Genomic DNA, 15,951 nt, shown 5'->3' on the forward strand with positions numbered 1-15,951 from the left:
TTTGATGAGCCTCCCCGTATAGTTTGATGTGGCGCTTGGACCCAGAAGCTTCGCATGATGTCACGCATGAGTTAGATTCCGGGTTTTAAGTTTAAAAATTTTTTTGGCTGATCCTTTCACTCTTTCTGCTCCCTCAATATTTGTGATTTCCTGTTAATACTCTCCACTGTTTTATCCATTAAAAGGTTGAAAACCCCTATAAATAAATATGTATAAAGAAATAATAAAAAAAAATGATACAAATAAATGGAAAATGTAAACATTGTACTACATTGCAACTTTCTCACAATGCTGTTATTCATGTTTATGTCTGCATTCCCGTAATGACATGTAATATTGCGCTCATATAAATTACAAAAAAGTATTACAGTAAACAGTGTATTTTGCAACACCACAGTATAAAAGACTTTTTATATTGTTCATTCATTCAATCATTCATTCATTTTCCTTCAGCTTAGTCCCTGATTTGTCAGGGGTCGCCACAGCAGAATGAACCCCCAACTACAGTGTTATGTGCTTTACGCAGCAGATGCCCTTCAAGCCGCAACCCAGTACTAAGAAATAGATTGTTCATATGATACACATAGTCATATTTCCCAGCTCTTGTGTGATTGACCTACAGTGCATCTGGAAAGTATTCATATTGCTTCACTTTTTCCACAATTTTTATGTTACAGCCTTATTCCAAAATGGATTTAAATTAATTTCCTCAAAATCCTACATACACACAATACCCCATAATGACAATGTGAAAAAATATTTTTTGAAATTGTTGCAAATTTATTAACAATAAACCAAATAATAACCTGAAAATCACATGTACATAAGTATTGATAGCCTTTGCCGTGAAGCTCTAAATTGAGCTCAAGAACTTTCTGTTTCCACTGATCATTCTTAAGATGTCCCAGCAGCTTATTTAGAGTTCCCTGTGGTAAATTGAGTTGATTGGACATGATTTGAAAAGGCATACACCTGTCTGTATAAGGTCCCAGGGTTGACAGTGCATGTCAAAGCACAAACCAAACATAAAGACAAAGGAATTGTCTGTAGACATCCATGACAGGATTGTCTCGAGGCACAAGGCTGGGGAAGGTTACAGAAAAATGTCTGCTGCTCTGAAAGGTCCATTGAGCACAGTGGCCTCCATCATCCGTAAGTGGAAGATGTTTGGAACCACCAAGACTCTACCTAGAGCTGGTTGCCTATCTAAGCTGAGTGATCGAGGAGAAGGGCCTTAGTCAGGGAGGTGATCAATAACCTGATGGCCACTCTGTCTGAGCTCCAGCAATATTCTGTGGAGAGAGGAGAACCTTACAGGACAACCATTTGTGCAGCAATCCACTAATCAGGCTTGTATGGTAGAGTGGCCAGACAAAAGCCATTCCCCGCCTGGAATCTGAAGGACTCTCAGACCATAAGAAAGTAAACTCTCTGGTCTGATGAGGCTAAAATTGAACTCGTTGGAGTGAATGCCAGGCGTTACGTTTGGAGAAAACCAGGCACCGCTCATCACCAGGCTAATACTATCCCCACAGGGAAGCATGGTGGTGGCAACATCATCCTGTGGGGATGTTTTTCATTGGCAGGAACTGAAAAACTAGTCAGGATAGAGGGAAAGATGAATGCAGCAATGTACAGAGACATCCTGATTCACTACTTGCTTAAGAGTGCTCTTGACCTCAGACTGGGGCGACGGTTAATTTTCCAGCATGACAATAACCCAAAGTACACTGCCAAAATATCAATGGAGTGGCTTCACAACAACTCTGTGAATGTCATAGAGTGGACAGAGCCCAGATCTAAATTCCATTGAACACCTCTAGAGAGATCTGTAAATGGTTGTACACCATCGCTTCCCATCCAACCTGATAGAGCTTGAGAGGTACTACAAAGATTAATATGCAAAAATTCCGACAGACATGCCAGGCATGCCATGATTGTGGCATCATACTTGACTCTGTAATTGCTGTCAAAGGTGCATCAACAAAATATTAAGCAAAGGCTTTAAATACTTATGTACATGTGATTTTCTTTTTTAGTTTTTTTTCTTCTTCTTTTTTTTATATAAATTTGCTACAATTTTGTTTTTTACATTGTCTTTATGAGTTATTGTGTGTAGAATGTTGAGGAAATAAATTAATTTAATCTATTTTGCAATAACAAAAAAAAATGTGTAAAAAGTGAAGCGCTATGAATACTTTCCGGATGCACAGTATCAGGATAAAGTATGCCAAGGAGCCCTATAGTAAGATCATTTAATGTCTGCCTCTCATTCAGAACAGTCAAGCTGTTTTCTTTTTGTAAATGGAAGACTGAACAATACCACATCGTTTGTTTATTGACTCATAATGTATAAAGTCTTTACAACTGACATAAAATCCATTCAGATTAATAGAAAGTCAAAGGCTAAGTTTGAGGTTGTTGCACTGCATAAAATGTTTGTTAAGTGAATGTGTGTGTGTGTGTTTACCACAGCGGAAAACTGTTCTGGTTACAAGACGTGTGGCCACTGTTTGGACCAGCCTGGATGTGGGTGGTGCACTGACCCCAGTAATACGGGCCGGGGTCAATGTATAGAGGGCTCTTACCGGGGTCCAGTCCAGACCCTGTTTCATGCCCCGTCCACTTCAGGACCTTCCATCCTTCCTGCTCCTCAGCCAATGCTGAACGTGAGCTTGTGCCCAGTGGAGGGCAACTACAACTGGTCCTTCATCCAGTGCCCAGGTGAAGCTCATGTCATTTCTTTATGAAATGAATTAATGTTTAGTGAAAATTTATTTGAACTTTGACTTTAAATCAAGTTTTAAGCTTTTTATTTAACTGCTTATCTAATTGTTTATTTAAAATAATATATATACACATATATATATATATATATATATATATATATATATATATATATATATATATATATATATATATATAAATATATATATACATATATATATATATATATATACACACACATATATATATATATATATATATATATATATATATATATATATATATATATATATATATATATATATATATATATATTTATATATATATATATATATGTATATATATATATATATATATATGTAATGTAATGTGTATTTATATAGCGCATTTATTGTGTATGGCCATACACCCAAAGCGCTTTACAATCATGAGGGGGGTCTCTCCACACCACCACCAGTGTGCAGCATCCACTTGTATGATGCGACGGCTGCCACACGACAACGGCGCCAGTGCGCTCACCACACACCAGCTATTTGTGGAGAGGAGAGACAGTGATAAAGCCAATTCAGTGGAAGGGGATATATATATAGTGTATATATATATATATATGTATATATATATATATGTATATATATATATATGTATATATATATATATATATATATATATATATATATATATATATATATATATATATATATATATATATACACTATATATATATATATATATATATATATATGTGTGTATATATATATGTATATGTATATATATATATATATATATATATATATATATATATATATATACATATATATATATATACATATATATATATATATATATATATACATATATATATATATACACACACATATATATATATATATATATATATATATATATATATATATATATATATATATATATATATATATATATATATATATATGTTATTGGATTTTCGCAATAATAAAGACAATACATCTTCAAAAGACTCGCAGAGAGTAATATCAACACAAAACAATGAAGAGGAAATGGGAAAAAGAAAAGAAAAGCTCACATTGTTTATATAAAACAGGACTACCCTAATTAAAACAGATCAGAAAAAGGCTAAAAACATTGCTTATTTGTCAGATTGCAATACAGTTACAATATTCCTTTTAGCATGATATGACAGACTAGGTTCCAAATAATCCATATATGGACCTTGAATTTTTTCTTTTTTGTTTTTCTTTTTGTGTAAAACATAGGTAAGATGTTCCAAGGGAATTAACTCAAACACAAACTAATCTTGTGCCAACCTTTAACTGATGGAGATTTATCACTAATCCAATTGAGTAAAATATTATTTCTGGCGGCAAAGGTTAATATACATTACAATTTAAAATATGTTTTTATTTTGTTTAACAGAAGAAAAGAAACTCGTTGTAGTTTCGCAATAGACTTTAAAATAGAGTTTTTGTCTATTAAGTTTCAGTATAATAACTAATTAACGCTACATTTAATTAAATTTTTACAATTTAAATTGTTCAAAATAGCATGTTAAATGAACAAAGTTCCTTTTAAAGTTAAAAAAGTCAAAAATAGATTGAACAATGCAAATAAGATACAAATAAAATCAAAAACATTCCAAACTACAGTATATCACAGTAAAACTGTATTTCATATTATTTTTATGATATTAAAAATTGTTTTGTCTTTGACCCAGCAACTTGTATTTCAATTTAACTTGTGTTTTATGATAAGTTTATAATGTTTTATATGTAACTTCAATGTTTAATGAGTGTTTTTGTCTCTGATGCAGCGTGTCAGTGTAATGGCCACAGCTCGTGTGTGAATGAAAGTGTGTGTGAGAGATGTGAGGATCTCACCACGGGCAAACAGTGTGAGAGCTGCATCTCCGGTTATTATGGCGACCCCACAAACGGAGGCAGCTGTCAGCGTAAGTCTCCTTCCAAAATACAGTAGACTTTTGTTGGCTGTTTGATAAGATCTCACTGTGTGTTGCTTCTTTGCAGCCTGTAAGTGCAATGGTCACGCAAGCATGTGCAACTCCAACAATGGCAAGTGTTTCTGTACCACCAAGGGCATCAAAGGAGACCGCTGCCATGTGTAAGTGCACACACACAGACACACTACAACTGCAGTGTGTATACTTTACAAAACTGTGTTTTGCTGTACAGTACAGTCTGTGCCAAAGTGCTAATTCACAGCTTCTGTGCACCAAATAAAAAAATATTTTTATTTTAGTTTAATTATAGGTTAACTGAGTTGTTTGTTGTCTTTTCACATTGAACTTAATGTGAGGAGTCAACATACAATGACGGGAGAACATTAAAGGAAGAAAATCATTTAAAAAAAAATCAACTTCTTAGTATCTATCCTAGTATTCATATCTTTAGTGCACTTTTGTGGTGTGTAGGGTCTGTGGCTTTTTTCAATGTTATTAAATTTTGTTAAATAAACTTTTTACCTATGCTGCAGGTAAATGTCTTCTTTACAGTTACTGAGTAAATGTTAAAGCATTGAAATATATTAAATGCTTTCAATAGTAATAGTTTAACAGTTAAAATAAATAGTAAATGTTAAAGTGAAATGTATTAATGTGTATTTTTATATTATTGTCTTCCCTCTGCACATACACTGTAAAAATACAGGGTTCCGTAAAATTTATTCATGTATTCACAAATTCATTCATAAAACTTGGCAAATTTAAATGGATTGAACATAAAACAATTAAGTTGTTCCTAAAAAATCTCAAGAATTGTGTTATTTCAGCTCATTTTATAAAAGTAGTTTGACAAGCTGCAAACATATTGTTGCATTGAGTGTACTTCCTAACAGCACTTATATCATTTAATCATATTTATACATTTATTTCTACATTTAAATTGAAAACATTTTTCAGACAGTGAATTTATTAGACCATTATTTAATAAAAATGATCAGGTGCCTTTTCATTAGATGTTTTCACTTTAACAAGCTTTTAAAGGGGCCTCATGTATCAAAGCTGCGTACGTACAAAAATTTCAGGGCAGCTCATACGGCAGGTTTCAGGCTCACGTTTGGATTTACTAATGATGAATCGAATGGAAGAATGTTGGTTGGTCCGCCAACTTCATGCCGGGCGTACGTGCATTTCTTGTATGTGCTTGTTTTATTTCCATTGGCGACTCCTAGAGGCAATTGTGTTAACTTGCACACTACAAAGTATCTTTGAGCCGTGCAATGGCAGCTGTATAGGATGAGATCATCTGCATGTCTAGTTGGTATATAAGGTTTCCATACCATACAGTTGACCAGCTAAACATCAAAGCACAATTTGCAGCGATCGCCAATTCTCACCCAATCTAATCCGAGCGATCTACTGCACACACATTGCTACAGTAGGTGAGAGTTCAAAGTGACTATTACCGCCGCGTCATATACCGCCGCCGTTTGAAATAGGAGCCGCTTTGTTTTTAGTGTATGACCGCAGTTTGTGAATGAGCCGCCAGGGGGCGCAAAGGGACGGGATGCAAACCGACAGAAATAGCCCACACAGCAGCCTTAAATATGCTATTGTGCTTGTAAATGAGATTAAACAATAAGTCAAAGCCTTATAATTCCTTTATTAATCATTTAAAATTTGTTAACACGATTTATTGTTATTCTAAACTTTTTAAGTGCAAAGAGGATTCTTTTTGAAAAATAGAATTGAAGAAGTTAAAGACAACTAATATGAAAGTACAAATATTCTAAGTATGCCTAAATTAAAAAATTAAAGCAGTCTTTTAGCCTAAATGTAAAGAGATTTTCAGTGTTTGCTATTTTGGTAGGACTAACACAAGACCTTTTCATTTATGTTTTAATTTACCTTTTTATTTACATTTTCGTTGTTGATTATATTTTACTATTTAATTTTATGTCACAATTATTGTACATAATAATAAATAAACGAATAATGAAAAATAATAAAAATAGGCCTTATGTATTTAAGGACATGTGGTGAAACACTAAGAAACGGTCAGGCGCATGGTCTAAAGAGCTTAAGTTGAATACTGCTTCATAAAATAATTTTGCCGCAGGACATATCTCGCAGGTTTATTTTTAATAATTTTCAGTTATTTTTTTTGTTTCAAAACAACAATGTTCTCTTTAAAGTTCTCTTTAAAGTATAACTTTTGTTTTGTTTTTTTACTTAATGGCCCAGTATGTTTTGTATTTTAATTTCAATTTCAGTCACCTTGCATATGCATTTGAAATATAATGCGCGCATATCCGCGGAAAGAAAAAAAAACTGTCAAAGGTTAGAGCTAATTCATCAAAATTAGCTATATTAAAATACAGCATGTAAGTTAATACAGGCAGAGTGTGAACAAACTCAAGGCTTAGATATGCGCTTGCCTTTTAATGCATTTAAAAAGATTTGCGGCCTTTTTAGGCTACAGGCGACTATGGTGTATAATGTTTCTTTTATTATTTTTTATTTTGTATGGTAAAGAACAATGCACTGTATGTTCTTAATATAAACTTAGGTTAAAATTTACTATTGATAAACGTGACCTACCTCAATCAGATCACTTAAAGTATAATAAAATAATGTTAACGTCAATGTTCTTCTTTAAAGTAAAATTGTTGTTTTGTTTTTTTACTTAATGGATCAGTATGTTTTGTATTTTAATTTTAATTTCAGTCAACTTACATATGCATATGAAATATAGGCTAATGCGCGCATAACCGCGAAAAAACAAGAAAAAGCTGTCAAAGGTTTGGCCAGTGAGTTTTTGTCTAATAAATGATATATATATATATATATATATATATATATATATATATATATATATATATATATATATATATATATATATATATATATATATAATTTTTTTTTTTTTTTTTTTTTTTTTTTACTTTAAAACTTTAAAACAGATTGCTATTTTTCTAATGACATATGATTTAATAAATTTGTATTTTAAAAATTTCTCTTGTTTGAATTTTTTAACTGCACTTTTTAGGAAATATTTTAGTACATCAAAAAGTGTGGTTATAATGACATCTGACTGGCTAATCCAGCAAAAAAGTCACTAAAATGTAGTATTTAAATCTCATAGTTAAATGGAAACTGAGGCGTATAACTGCAAAAAGGTCCACTTGAAAAAAAAGAACCATCCCTTTCACCAGGCTGGCAACGGGCCTCATGTGTGCGCATGAGTCGATATGTTGCCTGTTTTATGTTTTATAGTCTACATGCTACTCTTATGTATAATAATGTTGTTATTGTTGTTTTGTCTGGTCGGGAATCTAATCGGGAAAAAACAGTCATACAGTTGGTTAAGAGGATATATTTATTCTGAGGAAAAAAAGCAAATAGAAATACAAAAATAACTAAATGTTTTCTTTTAAGTTGTCTCTAATACTGAAGACGTCGGTGGGCGCTAACAGAGGTTCGTGTGGACCGTAGAAATTCCTTCACTCTGTCCTTTATGCGTTTGCTGTCAGCGCTGGTCAGGTATATATATATATATATATATATATATATATATATATATATATATATATATATATATATATATATTAATAAACTTCACAGCCACAAATATAAATAACACAACTTGTACTAAAACTGGGCGAGGATTTGAAAGAATACGATGCTTGTTATATAATTTAAAATGTTTTTCCTCTTGTCCTATTTCTGCAAACAAATTTTTTCACTCGCCAGGAACTTGCCGCTGGAGAGCACCGTCAACGATCTCAATCTTATGGCTCATTCTTCACGAATATAGAATTAAAATAATGGCGCGTTAGGTTTTTTATGCCGCGGGTGCAACCAACAAGGGTTGTGCATTTTAGTTTAACTTTTTGAGCGTTATAAGCAGCTCGGTTTTAGTTTTTATATAAATATATCAAGCCGAAACTAAACAGCGCATTCTCTCCGCCTCCTCGTTCATAACCAGCTGGACACGCTACTGAAGCAAGCAGGAGAGATAGCCTACTCCGTCATTCATAATCTTAGCTGATGTATCCGAGTCGAAAGAATATATTAAAGAGGAATGTTCTTTTAACAGTCCCGATACGTTTAATCTTTTTATTTTTATTTTTTTTTACTTTTTTTCCTGTCATTTCTCTTCATCAAATTTTTTTTAAGCTGCTTGATTATGTTAAAACAGAAAGCAGAGCCCGTCAATTGAGAGCGATGCATGTCATGTGTTGCATAATTGCCTTTTTTCTTGTGCGTGCGTGATCCATTTCTGATCCTTTTTTGCTCGGGCTCTCACACACAACCTTTATGTCTGCTGTGTCTTTAATATGGTGTGTAGATTATTATGCGTTATTGAAACATCAAGGGGGACGCAGCAAAGTAACTTAAATTAAAATTGTATTATTTTATGCAACAGCCTTACATTTAAAACGGAAACATAAGGGCGATTATAAGCAAAAAGACCTCAAGGCTAGATGTTTTCTTTCCCTTTATTATTTATTTGTTTATTTTGGCGCATGTGTGCGATAGGAAAACTAGTGTAATTACGGCAAGCCATCTTTCCCAGACTCGGGGCAAATTCCGCCTTTCCTTTCACTCCGTCCCGAAGCCATCCACTGCGTAAAACATATGCTGGATAAGTTGACGGTTCATTCCGCTGTGGCGATCACAGACTAATAAAGGGACTAAACCGAAAAGAAAATGAACGAACGAATGAATGAATAAATTAATAATAATAAAATAAAAATAAGGTAATAATCTTTAAACACAAATGCCGCGTAAGCGGGCTTTTTATTTTTAGAGATGGTACATTTGAATTGCCTCTTCCCACTTCCCCCACCTCAAAATTGAAAGTTGCAAAGAGAACTATAGCTCATTTACACCTTGATGTGTTAGCCTCAATAGCAAAGAGCATAGCCCATTTACACCTCAACACAGCAAGTTTAGCGGAAGAATGTCAAATCAGAATCACGCAGATGAAGCACACCAGCTACTACTTTCATGAAACTATTAAATGAGTATTGTCATAAATTTGCTTATTTGCAGCAGCTTTTTTTCGCGCAACAGAATTGCGGCGTTGGGAAGCCGTCAATGCATAAAAACAGGGTCAATAGTGAAATCGGCTTTTTATTGTATCCCTATTACCTATATCAATGCATTGAAGGCCTTTTATGGTGTCATCACGATAGAATAGCCTAAGTTATATTGAAATAATTTAAAGAACAAAGTTATAAAAACTCACATTACATAAATAAACAATTAAAAATATGTTTAGGTTGTCTTTATTTAATTGCCCTCGTGATGATGGTGTGCTTTATCATTATGTGCGTTTTACTTATAACGTGATTCAAATGATGGATCTGCGACAGAGAAACTAGGGGTTTTGGGAAACATGCATCACTATATCCTTTTTTTCCCCAAACTGTGCATAGTTCAGCCGCAAGTTACTGTAGCCTACGTCTTTTTTTGGAAAAGCACCCCATGTCCGCTAGTGCCGCGCGCCTCTTTCTCTGGGCAAAAAGGAGTTGATTTTTTAAATATTAAATATATAGATTAATTAAATATTCAGCAAAAGAGACATTTATTTCATATTTTACTATGCATTTCATCTGATAGACAAATCTTTATAGCTTAATTAAACACATATTGTCAAAACCCACACATAGGCCTATTGTATGAAAATGAAAAGGGCCTTTTTTGTTATTATTAGACTACTATTTGTTATTTGTTGCCTAGGCTATTTTCACATTTTCACATTTGAGGTGCTTTATTGGCATGACAAGTAACTGTACATTCGTTTCGCCAAAGCAGTGCAGCGTCACGTCTCACAAACAAGACAGGGGTTTGGGGGTTGGGGGGTGGGGGTTTGGGGGTTGTTGTTGCGCGCGTACTGAAGAGCGGTGTTGACGCGGTGCTGTCGCGCGCCTACTGAAGGGCGGGACCGAGGGTGTGCCGCGTCGCGGGGGCACTTTTGATCATTTTGGAAGGGCACTTTCTATCCAAGACTAAAAAGGGCATGTGCACTGCACAGGTTGAGCCCTATGTGCACGTGCCTGTCTCGGAGTATTTAGTGCACTTGGATATGCAGCTCCGTCTCAATCAGCTGCTGAGGGCACAGCCGCTTCCCCACCGGCAGCCATGTTTTTTTTGTGCCGGCCCGTCTCTACGGCTGGCTGATGTCCGCTGCCCGCTTCTAACATGTTAGAAAATACTGCAAATCAAGCTGTCGGTATCTCCCCGCGGTTGAAATTGTTCGTTATTCGAAGAAAAAAAAAAGAATAAATATCAGTGCGCAAGCTTTCTAGATTTATTTTAGGCCTATATTCAGCTGTTTTAATCTTGCAATTCTGATAACTTTTAGAGATAATGTCTGTTTTTATCAACTTGTCTGTCATTTATTTCTCATTTGCTACTTATTTTATTAATTTGTTGATGTTAATATACTACATATAGTCTTGTATATGCATCTAAAATCCTTTGGCATTCAAATTTGCTTTGAACTTAAAAGAGAGAAAGAATCTGATTTTACCCGTCAGAGCACATTGCATATGCCTTTTTTAAATAACATTTATTTAACAAATATTTTAGCACATCGAAAGTAATTAAATTACCTGTCTTTTGATTAAAACCTTTATGCAAAAAGATCAGAAAAAAGGCAATATATGCGTCATGACATCGCTCTCATGCCACGATTTGAGGATAAATTCGCTTTTAGGTGCTGCTTTGAATAAAATAAAACTATTAAAAAGCACATTAAAGACACTCATAAAATAAAACATTAATAAAGGAGTATCTTATGAAAAAACACCAATTGACGGGCTCTGCTTTCGGTTTTAAAAGAATCAAGCAGCTTTAAAAATATAATTTGCTGAAGAGAAATGACAGGGGAAAAAAGATTAAACATATCGGCACTGTAAAAAGAACATTCCTCTTTGATATATTCTTTCGACTCCGACACATCAGCTAAGATTATGAACGACAGAGTGTCTCTCCTGCTTCAGTAGCGTGTCCCGCTGGTTATAAACGAGGAGGCGGAGAGAATGCGCTGCTTAGTGTCGGCTCAATATATATTAAATTAAAAACTAACACCAAGCTGCTTATAACGCTCAAAAAAGTTAAACTAAAATGCACAAGCCTTGTTGGTTGCACCTGCGGGATGCACAATGAACCTAACGCGCCATTATTTTAATTCTATATTCGTGAAGAATGAGCCAACCGCATATGCTAAGTCAGTCCTGTTGGTCGGGACTCTCTGCTTTATAACTTATTAGTTTATTACAATAATCACACTTAGCTTTGCCATCGTTCTTCACCACATATAGCCACTCAACACATCTTGCGGTCCATCTTTAATGTTTAGATTATTGAAGGTGCTATTGATGTTTTGAGAAAAAAAAATTAATAGTACTGAAACTAAATTATTAAAAATAAACTTGCGGGACTTCGTTTATGTCCTGCGGCAACATTATTTTTATTACACTTTAAGTGATCTGCTTGAGGTAGGTCACGTTTATCAATGGTAAGTTTTAGCCTAAGTTTACATCAATAACATAATGTGCATTGTCCTTTACCATTCAAAAAAAGTTTAAAAAAAAAACATTTATTTATATTTTAAATGCATTAAAAAGCAAGCGCATATCTTAGCCTTGAGTTTGTTCACACTCTGCCTGTATTAACATAAATGCTGTATTTTAATATAGCTAATTTTGATTAGCTTTAACTGACAGCCTTTTCTTCTTTTTCCGCGGTTATGCGGCATTATATTTCACACGCATATGCAAGGTGACTGAATATGAAATTAAAATACAAAACTTACTGAGCCATTAAGTAAAAAAACAAAACAAAACAGTTATACTTTAAAGCAGAACATTGACGTTTTGAAACAAAAAACGGAACTGAAACTAAATTATTAAAAATAAACCTGCCAGACTTAATTTATGTCCTATTTTCATTATTTATTTATTTTCATTATTCGTTTATTATTATGTACTGAAACATAAAATGAGATAGTAAAATATAATCAACAACGAAAATGTAAATAAAAACGTAAATTAAAAACATAAATGAAAATATCTTGTCTTAGTCCTATCAAAATAGCAAACTTCATCTCTCTATATTTAGACTAAAAGACTGCTTTATTTATTTATATATTTATTTATTTATTTATTTATTTATTTATTTATTTAAGACTACTTATTTATACTGAATGTTTATGCTTTCACTTTAGTTGTCTTTCATTTCTTCAATTGTATTTTCCAAAACGAATCCTCTTTGCACTTAAAAAGTTTACAATAAACCAGGTAAACAAATTTTAAATGTAAGTTGAGGTGATCGCAAGTTCACAACTGTGAGGTGATGTGCTCTACCGGCCCGATAATCTATATTATTTTGCTGTTTTTCATATGCGCACGTTTAGGATTTGAGATAATAACATTTTCATGATAGTCAAAGAAATCAAAACATTATTTTCACCCCAACGCAATTTAATCGGGCACTGAAGGCTAATAACTTAATTCTTATATTTGCTTTTTGACTTCTCACCATGTATCTTTTCTACAGCATAGTATAATGTAAGAGCATGTCTATTACCAGAAAAACTAAATTAAAATTATATTTTAATTGAACACATCACATCACATACAGTAAGCTACGCCTACAGAACAGTCTGTTTAGCATTGTGAAAAGGCAAAGCTGAATATCTGTGGTTAAAGTGCCACCCAGCGGTCAAATGCTGCTGGCGCATCAAGTAACGCCGTCGCCGCGGTATGAATGGCGGCACAAGGAACACATTGAAGTAGTAACATCTGTATAAAGGCACCATCTGAAGATGAATCTGCGTAGGCTACGTGAATCGGAAACATTTCCATTCAATAAATCTGCAAATAATATGTGTTGCTTAAATGTGCTTAACATAATACACACACACACTTATTAACGATTCCTACTTGTCTTCCTCGTGATGAAGAGTAGGCAAAATCTGATATTTAGTAGGGAAAAAAGAAGAATGAGTTCATCAGAAGCTGGATTTGAACCGAGTTCATGAATGATAGGTACGCCACTTGCGCTGTTTATATACGCTGTCTGTAGCTTTCTTGTCTCTGTCGATCAAACGGGCGGAAATCACTTAACTAGCTCATTCCAACGACAAACGACAGATTTTTCCGCTTTACCTCCTATAAGAGCACCTCCAATTCACATTCTGTTCAAAGATTCTCTTTTAGCTTGCTATTGACATTACTTTTTTATTTGGTTTTGCCAAAGTAGAGTCATTACCATATTTATTAGGGGAGGAGACAGGGAGGGGTTTTGGGCACGTGCACGTGCGCTCAGTTTCACGTTAAGTCGGATGTCCAAAGAGAATATGCGTGGGATTCGGCGCACGCAGTGTTTCAAACATCTGAATTTTTTACTGCGTATGCACATTTACAACATGGATAACATGGATAAAGAAAAACAAACACACTGCAGAGTATGGGCTAACAGGCCATTAGGAGCTTTTCTTTTCTCTAAGATTATACGACGTTTTAAAGACTTTCAGCTTCGCGTTAGCTAATGTATACCAGACACTCAGGGTTCCCATAGTCATGAAATTTTAAAAGGTCCTTTCAAATGTTGGCAATTAAATTCAGTCACTAGGATGTTCTTGTTAAAAATTCATGATTTCCACAGCCTAAAATAACTGATTTTGCAGTGACTTTTTATAAAGTAATTTTACAACGCAACCCTGACAATATACCAATTAAAACTATTAAAAATGTCAATGAAAATCACTTTTTCAAACTTTTCAGCATCAAAACTTGTTGGAGAAAAGAAAAAGATCATGTAATACTATTCAAAAGCATACATCAATGAAAAAACAAAAAGATTGGAAACCTGTGCAGAAAGTTTGCAGGAAATCAGAAAAAAAAGTAAATAAAAATCCAAGCTCCTCTAAATTATTTGCCAATTTTTGCATCCACAGAACCAGAAAATTCGTCAAATTTAAATTCATTATAGATCATGGAAATTTTTAGTCAGTAAAAATTGGTGAATTTGACATTTGGTCTGGATTGGGAAGCCTAGACTCTACAGTATTCCCACTCATCGACTCTGATTTTCATCCAGCTCTTTTGTTTTGTTTTGTGTCTGTCAGGTGTGAGGTGGAGAACCGCTATCAAGGCAATCCTCTGAAGGGAACCTGTTATTGTGAGTATGTTTGTGCTGACGATCAGGGCAGCTCATGTTGTGGCTATTTGAGTCATTCAGTCATTTTCTGAACCTTTCATTTCCTCCTTTGCTGACGGATTCAGGGAGAAAGCATGAAGCTGCATGCGTTTCAGTCTGTGTGAAAATAGCAGGATTTTGACATGTATTCTCTTTCACAGCCGTAACTATATCTCTATCTCTGACACACAGACACTCTGCTGATAGATTACCAGTTTACCTTCAGTTTGTCTCAGGAGGACGACCGCTACTACACTGCTATTAACTTTGTGGCAACTCCAGATGAGGTTTGTTGTGCTGGAAAACCTTCACTGTTGAAGAAGTGCATGTACTCGATGGATATAAATCAAGCGTTAAATTATAAAAAATAAATAAATAAAGTTAAAACAAATTTGGGGCGACACGCTGGCTCAGTGGTTAGCACTGTCACCTCACAGCAAGATGGTCGCTGGTTTGAGTCCCGGCTGGGTCAGATGACATTTCTGTGAGGAGTTGTGTGTGCATGTTCTCCTAATGTTTGTGTGTGTTTTGATTTAAAATAATTTGATTTGATTTGTGGGAAATGATTTAAAATAAATATTTTTTATCAGCTCGTTCATCAACTTATCTTTAAAAAATACATTTACTTAAAAACAAATTGTTTCCAAAATTTACCATTTGTAAATTCAGCTTTGCCATCAAAGGAATAATTATTTAAGTAATTGAAGGGACATTCTACCAGAAATGTACAAAAAGTATTTTATCCCCCAAAATGTCTAAAATAGACCGATAGGTGATTACTGTGTGTTGTCCGAAAATTAATATGTCATTCATTTGATTCTCAGATTGTTTAAACACTTTACAAATTTACGAACCCTGTCACTGTCCTCCTCATTAAACCTACAGCTTAAATAGTTTTGTTATGCTAAAAACTGTTATTTAGAAAAAAATACTTCAGAAACACAGCTAGTTTATAGGGGGTCGCACACCAGACGAGCTACTCAGTGCCACGACACGGCGCACACATGACAGTTGGACTTAACGCACAGCAGACCCACACATTTGCATGTTATTTAATA

The 15,951-nt window shown here is 34.1% G+C and overlaps 1 protein-coding gene across 2 annotated transcripts in view; it reads left to right on the plus strand.

Moving 5' to 3' along the window:
• The window catches only part of atrn (attractin), a 176,170-nt gene that overhangs the window by 93,478 nt on the left and 66,741 nt on the right, over positions 1 to 15,951 (plus strand). For both annotated transcript variants that reach the window (XR_012388707.1, NM_001353962.1), the window contains exons 18-22: positions 2,476 to 2,724; positions 4,535 to 4,672; positions 4,749 to 4,842; positions 14,823 to 14,875; positions 15,086 to 15,180. Coding sequence is in view for 1 of the 2 variants with exons in the window: in NM_001353962.1 (NP_001340891.1) it covers positions 2,476 to 2,724; positions 4,535 to 4,672; positions 4,749 to 4,842; positions 14,823 to 14,875; positions 15,086 to 15,180 (629 nt within the window). In the remaining variant the exon portion in view is untranslated. The remainder of the gene's footprint in view (positions 1 to 2,475; positions 2,725 to 4,534; positions 4,673 to 4,748; positions 4,843 to 14,822; positions 14,876 to 15,085; positions 15,181 to 15,951) is intronic.

This window comes from Danio rerio, chromosome 13 (genome assembly GCF_049306965.1).
Source record: "Danio rerio strain Tuebingen ecotype United States chromosome 13, GRCz12tu, whole genome shotgun sequence".
NCBI lineage: Eukaryota > Metazoa > Chordata > Actinopteri > Cypriniformes > Danionidae > Danio > Danio rerio.